This window comes from Canis lupus, chromosome 13 (genome assembly GCF_048164855.1).
Source record: "Canis lupus baileyi chromosome 13, mCanLup2.hap1, whole genome shotgun sequence".
NCBI lineage: Eukaryota > Metazoa > Chordata > Mammalia > Carnivora > Canidae > Canis > Canis lupus.
This window is the reverse complement of record NC_132850.1, coordinates 55,466,891-55,481,720: the sequence shown is the minus strand read 5'-3', so window position 1 is coordinate 55,481,720 and position 14,830 is coordinate 55,466,891. Positions and strand designations below refer to the sequence as shown.

The following is a 14,830-nucleotide window of genomic DNA, read 5'->3' as shown; positions in this document are numbered from 1 at the left end:
GATCAGTGATAACTTATTTTAGGTAGATTAACCCAGGGTTATGCAGCACAGAATAAAGGAAATAAGGAAAGATTGAAGACAAGGAGACCAAGTCAGCTGCTGCTATAAATAGTACATGGTTTCCAATATCTGGCCCAGGATCCAAGTAATCAGGATGAAAAGGAAGAGCTAATGTGACAGTTTTTTAAATTATCATAACAAATGTTAAAACTTTTACTGGATCTCTAAAAGGAATATATATTTATTCTTAAAATGTTAAAAATATGGACATATATTGTATATATGTATGCATATTGAATCGAGGTCTATTTATATATATAGCTTGGGGATTCTTTCTGTCATTTACCACATTGTAGGTGTTTCTTTTATTAATAAAAATTCTTAGAGGGCCTAATTTTTAATGACTGTACACCGTTTCAGTCTGAGAACAGTACAAGTAACTATTCCAGTATTATAAATTTAGATTTGTTATCTACTTTCTGTTATTGTAAATAGTACTGTAATGAACATCAATTGACATGTTTTATTCCATGCCCTTCCTCTCCCCTCCTCAGCAAAAATAATAATAAATAAAAATAAAAATAATAAAATAATTTGAGCATGTGTTCATGTATTTATTTCGCCTATTTTGATTTTAGTTCCAATCTACCCCTCCTTCCCTTTAGTATGCTTTAAAAATTGGTGGTTTCGGGGACACGTTTGTTATTGAATTTCTACTGAAATGACTGCCTCATTTGTTGATTACCATTTAAAATGATGTATTTTAATCCATTCCTCTATACCTGGGCTTTTAGATTATTTTGAATTTCTCTCGATTTCAGACAACACTGTGATGAGTATCATAGCACATAATTCCATGTGCACAAATAAAAGAATATAAACCTCAAAAGTGGATATCAGGGACATGGGTCATATAAGTCTTTTGTTCTAATATCCTGTATACATCCATTAAATCAACTGAAGTGGTTGTACCAGTTTACACATACTTCTGCAGGCGGAACAGAGAAATTCCAACTTACCCACATCCTTGGCAATCCTTTCTTTTAAATCCTTTCCAATCTCATGTACATGAAATAGTATCTCCTTTTTTGTATGTAAAATAATACTCACTTTGTTTTGCATTTCTCTGATAACTAATGAATTTTAACATGCTTTTATATGTCTGTTGGTCATTCAGGCCTCTTCTCTGGAATTCACCCATTCTCTATTGAGTTGTTGGGGTTTTTTTGTATATTCTGGACACTAATCCTGTGACAGTTATGACATTTATCAGGCTGTTCGTACAGTGTCTGTCTTTTAATCCTGTCTATTAAAAACAGTACGGGCAGATGTATTAGTTATTTTTTATGGTTTGGGTGTTCTCTATCTTGGCTAACAAGTTCTCCAATGTGAAAGGTTTTTGCCTGTGTTTTGTTCTTATTCTTCATGAGGTAATTGTCTGATACTCATTTGCATGACTGCCTGGTGATTTTCCAGATTGAGGAAAAGTGAAACACAAAAGAAAAATTTGGTCAAGTGTATTATAGTTTCCATTGTAAGTCCCTAACAGAACCGTAAAGACATTTTCCTTTTTATTTAAGCAACAGATATCCACATCCACCATGGTTTGCGGTCATGAAGGTTGATGTCTTTCTCATTGACTGCACAGAAAATTTGTTGGAATTCATTGACATGAAGTCTTTGCAAAGCAATTGCTTATAATTTGGGTTGAATAGTTTCCACTTCCCTTACATTTTCAGCCCTAGTTTACCTGACTTCATGCCTAAGTCCAGAAGAAATACATCATTGTCCTTTTTAAAACAGTTAACATAAGATTTATTTTACTTTCAGCAATTCACAGAGACTGTGAGCCCTTCTGTGTTACCCCCGTCAGCTTTGCCACTGGATCTCCTTAATAACGCTGTCACTGCCTTTAGTACTTTGGAAGATCTTATTCGGTATCTTGAACCAGACAGATGGCAGTTGGACTTGGAAGATCTATATAGGCCAACTTGGCAACTTCTTGGCAAGGCTTTTGTTTTTGGAAGAAAATCCAGAGGTAAGTTCTCACTTAAGATTAGAATCTCATTAAATTTTCTTAGCAGTTTTAATGTTCCAGAATCTTCTGTAGCTTCTAAGGAGTAGAGTTTAAAATTCTTCCATGATATATGTAGGTAACCCATCTTTGTAACATTTAAGCATATTTACACACTAAATAATGCATACAAAAAGAAGCAATTATAATTCAGTAGGTTTAGAAGATTAAAAGGGATCATTATGCCAAAAATTCTTATTTCTTTAATTCAAAAATATCATTTTGATGAAGTCCTCTCTTAGATCTCAAGAGAATCATTGCTTATTCAAATCTAATATTTGTGGTATTTTGATTTAGAGATTCAAGAGAGATTAGCTGCTTAGCTGCTAAACCAGATTTGGGCCTAGAAAAGGGAGAGAAATAAAAATCAGTACCTACCATGTCCCTGTGGGCCAGGATTATATAAATGTCCATCTCCTAAGCCTACAAACTTCTATAAATAATATGGAAAATAACAGTGGCTCATCATAAATTAGAACTGGTAGTTTCCAAGACAGGATTCAGAGCAAGAAAAGAATGACTGAAGGGAATCCACAATATGATAATTTTTCTGTCTATAAATTTGCCTCTGAAATGATCACATGACCCTACGAACATATCTCCCTTCACCGTTGATAACTAGATTTAATTCCACATAGTTGAGAAATTAGAAATAATATTAATGGAGTCTTCCCTAAGGTTAGCTAATTTTCCTCATAACATTAGGATTGGAAAGTCTCCATATCAGGCACAAATGTGAAACAGTAATAGAAATAACTGGCTAATTATAATGCACTCAAAAAATCTGTTGCAGGCTCTCAGAAACATTGAAGTCTACCCAGGGTCACTCTAGAGGATGGAATGACAGTCTGGAGAATTTATATGGAAGGAACAATGTTTAGTTAGTTTGAGCAATTCACAAGGGCAGATTGCACCAGACTTGTTCTTCTAAATCTTGTCAGAAAGAAACCCGATTCCTGCCCTTTCCTGCTAAGAGTTGCAGCCCTTCTGGATCAAGAGCTTTAATCTCAGCAGGTCATGTCCAGACTTGCCCAACCATGGTATTTTGCTATGCCAACAGACGTGGTTTCCTTTCAGCAATATTTGAAATCGGTGTTCAAGTGCAAGGGCAGCCGAATCCTGTCCAGATGCTGGAAGCTGTTACATATTTATAAGATTTGATCTTGATGAATAACTTGATGAATAACTTATGAACACTTCCCTTCCCTCCCACTTAGGAACAGGAAAATGAGGATCTGCAAGGCTGGCTGAAACCGTTGTGAATAGAGCCTTTGTTAGATTTGAAGTAGATTATCATGTTGATCTGGAAAAAGCAAAGGGAGTAAACCAGGTTCTAAGCTCAGATCTTGTTTTTGACAGCTTATCTCAGGATTCGAGCCTAAAAATCTCCCTTCTAGCCATGCCTTTACGCCTGTACCTCTCCACCTGGTGTTCAGGGAAGATTTGGCCAGAGGCTAGCGTTGTATTTAAAAGCATCCAGCACTGAACCAGATCTTTCAAATATTCATTTAGCACTTTCCAAATTGAAGCCCTTTGCAGTTTGCCAAAACTATTAACTTTTTAAGCGTACAGTAAGTGTGAGAAAAGCAGTGTATATTTTTGGAACTCTACATAAACTAAAATGCAGGTGTGGGATAACATCTATATAGACAAAACCAACTCCCCTCCCAAGAGTCTTTCTACAAAGGAACAAGGAGTAAAACGTTTAAAAGCTTCTAATTAGACATCGAAAGTGATTTTCCACAGAATAAACATATCACAGTGTTACCACATTCATCTTAGAAAGACCACCCTCAGATTGCATCACAGTAATAGAATTTCCTTGAGTTGAATATCTTGAAAGAATGAGCAACAAAGAAGTAAAGTGTATCCGTGATTTTTTTACAGTCCATACTATCTTTTTAGTAAAACTTGCAATATTGGTGAATCTCAATAAGAAAATCTGCATTAGGATAAATGACTTTAATTGGTGCCATACTCCAAGTCTTCATTCTTGAGAAGGACAAACTAATGCATGCGTGTCTCAGGAAGTAGCTGGAGAAAGGAAATACAGAACCCAAACATTGATTTTTATTCTTCAAATATTTTGCAGAGGGAAACCTCCATAAGACTAAAATTATAAAAAAAATATGTGTTGGATGTGATCCTTCACTCCCTTCTTTTCTCTTTCTTTTTCTTTCTTTCTTTTCTTTTCTTATTTTCTTTCTTTCTTTCTTTCTTTCTTTCTTTCTTTCTTTCTTTCTTTCTTTCTTTCTTTCTTTCTTTCTTCTCTTTCTTTCTTCTTTCTCTTTCTTCTTTCTTCTTTTCATTTTTCTTTCCCAGAAGTTCTGCATAGTGTTTGGAGACTTATTTTAATGAAGCTTAGGTGAGCTGGGAGCCTTAGTTAGGAGTAGGAAGCTTAAATTTCAAATAAGATATGCCAGATTGAAAATCCTTAATTGTATTTGTAGTGTACACTGCATTAATGTTTTTCTGGAGGGTTTTTGGTCTTTTTTTTTTTTTTTTGGTGTTTTTGTTTTGTTTTTGGTTTTGGTTTTTTTTTGGTTTCTGTTGTTTTCTTCCTTTTCTTCCTCTAGCTTAGGGTTTTCGTGCATACCTTGCTACTGCAGAAAAAGAAAATATCTTATTTTCTAAATCAGGCTTACCCAGTACTTAAAAAGGGCTTTTGACTGTTGTGTCAAATATGATAAATGAGTGGAAGCTAAGTTGCAAGTGTGTTTAAATTTTCACATTGTAGCAGGTATCATAACTCAGTTCACTTGGGAAATCTATCTAACCTTTTATTGTGGTTAAGTAAACATTTTAAAGTGAACTTATACAGTCTCATTTTCTAGTTCCATGAAATACTGTGTTTAAAACTGAGGTAGGTGAATATCCTTTGAAAGCTGAGAGCTTCATTCACATTCTAAAGAGGTATAAATCTTGAGCACTGAAAATTTTGGCAACTGGCTTTTGTTTTGTGTGTATGTGCATGTTTTCAACTTTCTAAACCCTTCTGGCCTACATAGTAACTTCTAGAGAAAAGATTCGGATAAACTCATATACAGCTTTAACAATGAAAGAGCAGTATGTACATACACTATTAGCTCATCACAATGAAGTCAGGTGAAGTACGTGACGTCATTTAACTCAATTATCTCATTACTTTTATTAGCGGTAAGTTGGTCTTTTATGGCACTCAAAAGAATGAACTCATTTCCTCTTAAATATTTAAAAGCTTTCCTTTCACAGGATCATTTTTCAGATGAAAGGGAAATCTTTAAATACTCAAAACAGTGATTTTTTTCTATTGAGTTGGAAAAAAATCATTTTTTAGCTAAATGAGATGTTGAAATGAACTTTTGGAATTAGTATCCTCTTGGCATTTCCCTATACTTGACCAAGGATTTAGTCAATCATATAGTTTATGTGTGCTTGTAATTTACAATTGCCTATGCATGATTTATAATGTATTTCTTGAAAATACTTACATTGGCTTCCTTTGATGTTTCAGAAGGTGATCACATGTACAAGTCAATATAAAATCATAAACATGCAACAAGAAAACAAACATTTAATGCTTTATTACCTTGTCATTTTAAAGTCATTTTAAAATTATTGGCACTTAATTTTTAAAACTGGAATACATAGTGATTATTATTACTTGAAACCATCTTTAACCAGGAAATTTGTTTCTTCTTTTCAATTCTTTTTTATAATATTTCCCAGATTGGTGAAAAGATATTTAATATTTAACCAGATTTATTCTATTTAGATAACACTACAAGTTTTAATAAAACCTTTATTTTGAAGAAAAAGATCTGATGAGTTGTATGTTATCCAAAACTCTTCAATTTTATTGGAATTGCTGTTGGAATATTTCTAGGGGGATAAAAGGCAAAGGTACAGAGCAGAAATTAAAATTATATTAGAGATGCTTATACTAATAAGTACTATTCGTGTTCATATAAAATCATCTTAAATATGACATGCTATTTTGATATAATTTAGCTGAGGCAAAGTATCATTTTGTAGCTAAAAACAATGATTCTTTGAGAATTTACTACAAGAATCTGATGAAAGAATATTTTTGTTTGGTCTTCACAAGTAGGTATTCTTTTAAAGAATAAAACACTACATAGTTAACCAACTTACTTAAAGAATAGAGACAGTCGTTATCAATTAGACCTCTTTTCCCTCCTTTAGAAGGAGAACAGAAATCTGAAGGAGTCTAGTTAAACTGAATTTCAAACACTATGAATTACTCAGTGCGCGAGAAGCAGGGATTTTGAGCAACCTCAGCCTTTTTAAATGTATCATTTTTTTTTTTTTTTTTTTTTACTCATGGTTTACTCAGTTGTCCTCAAAAATTCATTTTCTTCACGCCCTTTTTATGAGTCTTATTGCCAGAAAAATTATATAAAGCTCTAGTTGCAAGTTTCTGTATGTTGTTTCTCATTCACTACAAGAGCTTCTAATCCTTTTAAAAATTGCATTTGTTTTTTAATCCAAGCATTCATCGTTTTACATTCTATTCTTCCCTCCAATGCTCCCCTTGTTTATTTTCTTATGAGGTTAAAAGGTGTAGCCCTCTTTTTCTCTATAAAGTTTCCTATTTATAGCTCTCAACTGTTTTGTTGGCTCTGTTCTTAATATTGCACAATGGCATCTCTTTAATGGTCAGTAAGTCATAATGAAGCTTTGTTTACTCTAAAAGAAAAGTCCAACTTGCCAGCTGCGTAGCCCTAAAACCTAGTGAAAATAAGAAGGGATCTTGTTGGGGGTATTGTTGGTGAAATATATTTCTCTATGAAAAGAGCTTGATGAAAAATAAATTCAAGCTCAAAGCATGAACGTGTATTTTTCTTTGCTTTCTTTTATGCCACTATATGAAAAGAGCTTGATGGAAAATAAATTCAAGCTCAAAGCATGAACATGTATTTTTCTTTGCTTTCTTTTATGCCATGTAGTGGTGGACCTGAACCTTCTAAAAGAGGAGGTAAGACTATACAGCTGCACACCTCGTAACTTCTCGGTGTCCATAAGGGAAGAACTAAAGAGAACCGATACCATTTTCTGGCCAGGTTGTCTCCTGGTTAAACGCTGTGGTGGGAACTGTGCCTGCTGTCTGCACAACTGCAATGAGTGTCAATGTGTCCCAAGCAAAGTCACTAAAAAATACCATGAGGTGAGTATATCATTTTCTTTTGGGGTTCCTTTGTGTCTTAACAAATAATAAAACCATAAATCTGATATGAATTTTTGTTTGGAAGGGAGAGGTAGCCTTCATGGGAGAAGAATGAATAAGGTGTACAAAATAGTTCGTTTTCATTTTTTTTTTTTTTTTGAATTGGGACCTTTAACTCAAAAACTCAGGTATTAAAGGCTTGAAAAGCTTGTCTTCCAGTTGTACAACACGGGTAGTCAGTGAAGGTTTTATCTGTCATACAAAAAAGCAAACGTGTTCTGCAGGGGAAAAAAAAAATGGGTGGAACTTTTCAACATTACACTTTTCAAAATATGAAAGGAAAATATTTTAAAGACAGACTGGGAGACAAATTATTGTCTCTGTTGGAGAAAGGAGATCTTTGATATTTATTTTTCCATTTGGGGCAATACGGGAACATAAGTCCCAGGAAGACATATTCATAATTATACCAATCTTCCCAATATTCATGTTGCCCCAAATAGCACGTTAAGCCTCTTATGGTTTCCTTTCATCCCTTTATTCTGTGGAATTAAGGAAAATATAGAAATTAAACATTAGTAATTATTGTTTTTCAGAGCCTTGAGAGCCTTAGAACTTACTCCAAATTTTTGTAAGTGCTAGACTACCCCCAGTGATACCCATCCTTTCTCCAGCAGCATCGCGTAGCATCCATACATCAGCAAGCAAAACATTCTTGATGGGTTAACCTTCATTTTTACAAAACGTTTACATTACACCAAACCAAAAATCTGCCCTCCTGCCTTCATTTCAGTATATCATCACTTCATGACTTTTAATTTTTGCCACTAAACCAGAGAATAAATAATCTGCTTAGTAAGTAAGATGAAATTTCATGTGCATAAGGACATCAATAAAACAATAAAATTTAAATAACTGTTAGGTTATTTAAATATGCCCCGTATCATAAACTGTGCTTTATATGACAGGGCCGAGCCGTCCTCCACCAGTGTTGTATTGCAGCTGATGAGTGGGATAAAACGCTGGATTCCGATGGACAAGGAATCCTGTTTCCATCCTAGATCTACCATTAACTTGTAACCATCAGCAGGCAACTTAACTTCTATAAGATAAATGTAAAATATGGTAACCTCTCAGGTTTTTTCCAGCTATGTGATCCTATGATAATCAGTAGAGTGCCATATTTGGAAAGTCACATAGAAAACTGGCAGTCTATGATTTAAAAAAAAAAAAAAAAAAGCCTGTTTACCACCACTACTCCTGTTCTACCTTCATTTCTACATCCCATGCTTCTAAAAGATCCTTGTGCTGGTAACAGTCTCCCTCCACTAGGTTTTTTTGTTTTTTTTTTTTTTTTAAACAAGTTTATCACTTGCTGAGCCCACATCATGCTTTTGGTCAGGCCAAGTGTATCTCCCTCCGTCCTGTTCTTATAGATTACTCTTCAAATAACAGTGGTTTTAGGTTTGTGAAGAACGTTGCCACAGAGGATGCAGCATCTATTTTAGAGTCTCAGGTGAAACTGGTGTGTGAGGACAGACTGTGGGCAGTGCTTGTAAGCTCACCGGCCCTCTTCCAGAACGACATCACTCCATTATTCTTTAGCCGTTGGGTGGGGTGCTTATGCCTGCATTATCTGTCTGTACACACATATCAGTAAGGATGTTTATCTAATTGTATGACCTCCTAGTACAAGTTTCCCACAACTCTCTCTGATGCACGTGTGTGTGGAAGTATAATTATATGGTTACCTACTCCACATTTCCCACAAATATCTCCAGAACAATCATATCTTAATTTTTTTATTAAAATGCTCAGTGGGAATCGTTAATTTTTCTGCCATAGGTTTTTGTTAACAAATTACCTTCTGAGAAAAAAAAAAAAAAAGACAGTTTGTCTGTTTGGTGTAACTCATCATTTCTGAGGCCTAAATTTTTCTTAGTCCTCTATTTTGGAAGTAAGTTTGGAGTTTAGTACTATTCCTAAATAAGTGAAATTACTTTTAAACATAATTTCACAGAGTTTGAAAACCATTAAGTCATTGAATACCATTACTGTGAATTTAGCGACGTAACTCCCTTAAAGTGAAGCCCATCTCAGGCCTTTCGGTGACTACTGTTCCAGTTTTCAGTTTGGAGATTATTCTACCCCAGGGAGAGGGAAGAAGCAAAGACAGAGTTTCGACGTTCTGATTTTTCTCTCCTTCATCTACCTCTACTATAGGGTAGGCTCCTACCTACAAGGAGGCTACTATGCCAGCCTCCCTAACTATTAAGCTGAATTATATTCCTTGTGTTACTACTATATAAGTTATTCCCTATTTGGTTCCTTTACCATTTTCAGTGGGTTTTGTTCAACCATTGAACCATAAAATAAGTTCAGAAAATTGAAAGGCTCATAATATATAGGATGATATTATTGTTCCATGTTAGGATATTATAGTATAATCTTATTACTAAGGAGAGTCTTATTGCTTTCATATCGATTACCAGATATTATTTATTGGAACCCATTTTTGCTCTTCCAAAATGGTTTTTCTATCTCCCAAATAGGATTTTTCAGAAAGCAAGACAGGAGCTTTACATAAGTATGAACTTAGATGTCACCTCTTCCTTGAAACACTTCCTACGTCCCTGCCAGTCGTAGCATAACGAGTTCATCTTCTGTGCCGCGTGTAGAACTTGAGAGATGTCTCGATTAGAGAATTTTTGCTATTTCATAATTATTACTTATTTTTATTTGTTTTTACCAAATTGAGAACTAGGAAAGAACAAAGATCACATTGCAGTGTAGCACTTAACAAAACACACTCCCAGGCCAGACATCCAGGGTTTGAAGCTGTTTGGCTTTGAGCAAATGACTCAGTCCCCTGCACCTCCCATCTCCTCGTGTGTAAAGTGGACATCTAGCTCCATTGTGAGGATTCAAGGAACTGACAAAACACTTAGAACCAGGTCTGGTACATTCCAAGCCCATAATATGGAAAGAGTCAATAGCTGCTCTCTCACTCACCTCTATCCCCCCTGTGGCTTTGATGATGGCAAATGATCAATAAAGATTTAATGAACTATGCCCAGAAGAGTACGCTCTTTCAGGGAAAAAGATCTGTAGGATCCTCTGACAATAGAATTGTATTTGTTCCTCTCTCTCATTCATAATTAGCCTGACATTCATCTTGTTTATATAATTTTTTTTTTTTTGCAACATGAAGTACAGACTGACTTTTCTTGCATAGATCTGTTTGAGTACAAAGTAGAGACCTCAGCAGCCTTCCTCTAGTACTGAGTCCCACCCCCCAAGGTCCTGCAGCACCCAAAATTTAATGGCACTCTGTTTACACAGTGGAGGTAGTGGTACATGTTCATCCCTTTCTTTCTGTACCTCATCTAATCTCTTCCACGGTCTCTGATTTTAGCTTTTTCCCTTGATTATTCAAAGGTTTGTAATTTTAGTTTAAACCTCTCTTTCAAAACTGTGTGAGATAGCATGCTCCTACCTTCTTTCTTCTACAGTGTCATAAACTTTGTCCTGAAAACTGTCTTCTTTAACATTATCTGGGACTTCTTGGTTATTTTCCAAGTCCTTTTCTTCCAAAGTCAAAACTTTGGAAAAGAAATTAAGAAGGAAAGCACTAATTAAGCCCCGTCCTGTGTATTAGAATTTCTTATCTAAGATTCAGTATAACTAGAACATTATGAGATTCTTCTACTGTTTGTAAATCTCCACAAACACCAGGGGATGAAGACTGGGGGTGTGGTAAGGGGGGTGCTTTTATTTGGTGACTGCATCTTGACGTAAGCACTTGTAGAAGAAAGAACGATTGTAGGATTGTAGCCTGGCATGGCTGCCTGTTAGGACTGTATATGGTAGCTTCTCTAACCCTTACCTTTTATAGTAATTTTTTTTCCCCCTACTAACTGGGAAAATGTATCCAAGCAGAGATAGGAATTAAAGACATTGGCTACACCAGTACTGCAGTTTATCTAGCCACTCAACCTCATTCCAGAAACAGTTCTTAACAGAAGTTTGATAAGGTGTAGCACCAGTATCTTAAGAGTAGTTAGTTTTGATGCCACATTAAGTTGTTCAAAATACTGACACATAAAATAGTATTCAATCGTTTCATGTTAAAATAATAGAGTCTCAGTGATTTGTCTTCTAGAATTCCAAACGTAATAGAAAATCTGCTTTAAAAGTTTCCTATTTCTCTTAGTTATTCCAAGACTTTGCAGCTTATCTCTCTAGAAAGTTACTAAGTGGAATATATGGCTAATTATATATTCTGAGTCTTTATAAAATTATCACCTATCACTCTAGTAATTCATCTTTGGCTAAAGTATGAATACCGGCTATGTCCCTATTCTCTCTAAAGCTTCTGTTCACTCATGTGTAAAATAGGGGTAATAATTGTAAATTACTTCATAGGATTCTTGTGAGTCAAAGTATGTAAAAACTTTATTACAGTGCCTGGCACCCAGTAAGCATTCAAAAAATGTTAGCTGATTAACCTTTGATATGGCCACATACTCCAAGTGAGGTATACATTCTCTGCGTTTCTCTTTTAAATCTTCAAGTGGAACAGTCATAAGATTTGACTTGTGCCTTTTTGGATTAACGAACATTTTCCAGGAAGGATATCTTTTAGAAGTTGCTCTATGAAGTTATCTGTGTCCTACCCAGAGGGCAGAGAAACTAGGCCGCTTCATTCATAATCCGAACAAACACAATTCCCGAAACTTTATTTCTAATAGGAGAAGTACAGATACACATTGAATAGGTGGTTCTTATCAAATTCTTCAGATAATCTTTCATCGAACACATAGCTGTGCCCTCCTGTCACAGTGTCAAAAAGAAACCTCTTTAGTATCCGTGTCTATTTTGCAGTATTTTTGTATTAAAAAGCCAGACTGCAAATTAACTTCCTGTGATAGAGGCATCACTGTTATTATCACCCAACCTCCATATACTGCACGGTAGGATCCAGCTGCACGAAGTTAGCTGTGACGAAGGCTGATGTCTATGAAGTACATCTAATCCATCTCATCAAGTTTATAGAGGACTTGAAGCGTAGCCAAGAAAATTAATGAGTGGCATAATTGAGCAAACTCAGCTGTAGAGCGATCGTGTTTCCTTCCACGGTATTGCAGCGCTTGTATCCCTTCAAGTATAAATATTTGTTACACGTGTGAAAAAATGAATGAGTGAAAGCAACCGACAAACAGAAAAAAGGCCTGGGCGGTAGGGGTTTCGGAATAGTGAACCAAGGTAAAATTCTCTGTGATATCGTCAGGGGAGTAAAATAAAGAGGGTGCAGTGGGTCTTTCAACATAAAGACTGTTCTGTATGTGGGGGCAGCGTCCTTCCAAGTGGCCGGTATTAAAATGTCCTTTCTGTTGTGAAAGGATGATCATTTAGAATTTCTCCCTTTTTTAAAAAGATTTTATTATTTTTTTTCATGAGAGACACAGGCAGAGAAGCAGGCTCCCTGGGGTGGGGGGAGCCTGATGCAGGACTCGATCTCAGGACCCCGGGATCCTGCCCTGAGCCAAAGGCAGACGCTCAACCACTGAGCCACCCAGGGGCCCCTAGGATCTCTCTGCAGGGTCGGGGAATGTGTTCCTGATGCCTTCACTAGGAAAAAAAAGAAAAAAAGAAAAAATCAAAATTCTATCAGTCTTCATTGGGCTGCAAGATTCTTCTCTGAAATTTTGCTTGTCCATGAATCAAAAGTGGTAGACATCGTTTGACTTTAAAGATGACATCTACGTTGTTCCTTTCAGGTCCTTCAGTTGAGACCAAAGAGTGGTGTCCGGGGATTGCATAAATCTCTCACGGACGTGGCCTTGGAGCACCACGAGGAGTGTGACTGCGTGTGCAGAGGACACACGGGAGGATAACCACATCGGCACGCGCAGCCTCTCCCAGCGCAGCGCGGCTCCGTGGCTGACCTGTTCTAGAACTTGCGCATTATCTCCATCCATAATCTCAGTTGTTTGCTTCAGGGACCTTTCATCTTCAGGATTTTACAGTGAGTGTTCTAAGAGAGGAGACACCAGACGGAATTAGAAGTGGTGCAACAGCTCTCTCTTGAGAGGAGGCCCAGATGACAGGAGAAAAGGTTTGGGGTTGCAAGGGGAGAAACAGAACAAAACAACAGAGAACTGTTGTCCATCGCTAGCCAGTGGCAGAGTTAGCATGTCCTTCCTCCGCTCGCTGGGCTGTGGACTCCAGCTGTCTGCATACGGCGTAGGCTAAAGTCAGTCCAGGAAAGAACTGTGTGCAAATGAGCACCTGATTCTGTTGCCTTGCTTAACTCTAAAGCTGCGTGTTCTGGGCTCGCGATCGCAGAAATCTGGAATTGTTTCCTTATATTCACATATATAAGCCAGAGTGTTCTATGTTCTACAGACTTGGTTCTTACGAAGGAACGATGTTTCTATGAATCAAACTTGTCTCGTGCTGATAGGAAAGACTGGATTTTTCCATGTTTCTTACTAAAATTTCTACCATTTAGAAGAAGAGAACTACAGTCATGGTTTGGAAGAGACAAACCTACAAAAGAAGAGTGGCCTTATCTTCACTTTATCTATAAGTTGGTTTATTTGTTTTATTGTGTACATTTTTATATTCTCCTTTTGACATTATAACTGTTTGCTTTTCTAATCTTGTTAAATATATCTATTTTTACCAAAGGTATTTAATATTCTTTTTTTATGACAACCTAGATCAACTATTTTTAGCGTGGTAAATTTTTCTAAACAGAATTGTTATAGCCAGAGGAACAAAGATGATATGAAATATTGTTGCTCTGACAAAAAATACATGTATTTCGTTCTCATACGGTGCTAGAGCTTAGAGTAATCTGCATTTTAAAATACTGAAGTGGGAAATCAGTAGGATTTGGTAAGTCGCGAAGACTTTTTGAAAATAAGTGATATCTTTCCCCCCTGTTATTGGAGATGCAAATAAAAAGCAACATGGGAACGTAGGCATTCAGATCCGGCCGTGACTAAACCCTAGCCCTTCTTTTGGGGAGTGTGAGCCTAGCTCAGAAGAAAAAAGCACCTTGTGAAAAGACTGGACAGCTTCCTGACAAAGCGCGCTCTGCTGTCCTGTAGGAACACATCCTATTTATTGTGATGTTCTGGTTTCTTATCTTTAAACTCTGTTCCATACCCTTGTATAAATACATGGATATTTTTATGTACAGAAGTATATCCTTTAACCAATTCACTTATTGTACTCCTTGGCAATTGAAATGAAAATCAGTAAAATACTTTGCTTGTACAATGCTTAATATTGTGCCTAGGTTATGTGGTGACTATTTGAATTAAAAATGTATTGAATCACCAAATAAAAAAAAATGTGGCTATTTTGGGGAGAAATGGAGTTGTGTGTGTGTGTGTGTGTGTGTGTGAGCGCGTGCGCACTCACAATATTTGTCTCTTTAACTCCAGGACAGTGAAAGAGATCGGATTTCGCGTTAACCGTGGTTCCCATTACGCAAGGCCTGTGTTAGTTCAAAAGACAGGTAGAAAAGCCTTGAGGCTTCCCTGTCTCTTGTCTCTGGTGTTTTGGAGTGGTTTTCA

General features: G+C 36.3%; 1 protein-coding gene across 2 annotated transcripts in view; it reads left to right on the top strand.

The window, feature by feature from the left end:
• Positions 1-14,626, top strand: part of PDGFC (platelet derived growth factor C) — a 198,658-nt gene extending 184,032 nt beyond the window's left edge. Inside the window, exons 4-7 of one of the 2 annotated variants that reach the window (XM_072773761.1) lie at positions 1,831-2,038; positions 7,024-7,052; positions 7,138-7,241; positions 13,022-14,626. In XM_072773761.1, coding sequence (XP_072629862.1) covers positions 1,831-2,038; positions 7,024-7,052; positions 7,138-7,241; positions 13,022-13,034 — 354 coding nt within the window. In that variant the 3' untranslated portion in view covers positions 13,035-14,626. Of the gene's footprint in view, positions 1-1,830; positions 2,039-7,023; positions 7,242-13,021 lie in introns of both variants that reach the window. The other variant, XM_072773760.1, reaches the window with a different exon arrangement.
• The last annotated feature ends 204 nt before the right edge of the window (positions 14,627-14,830 follow it).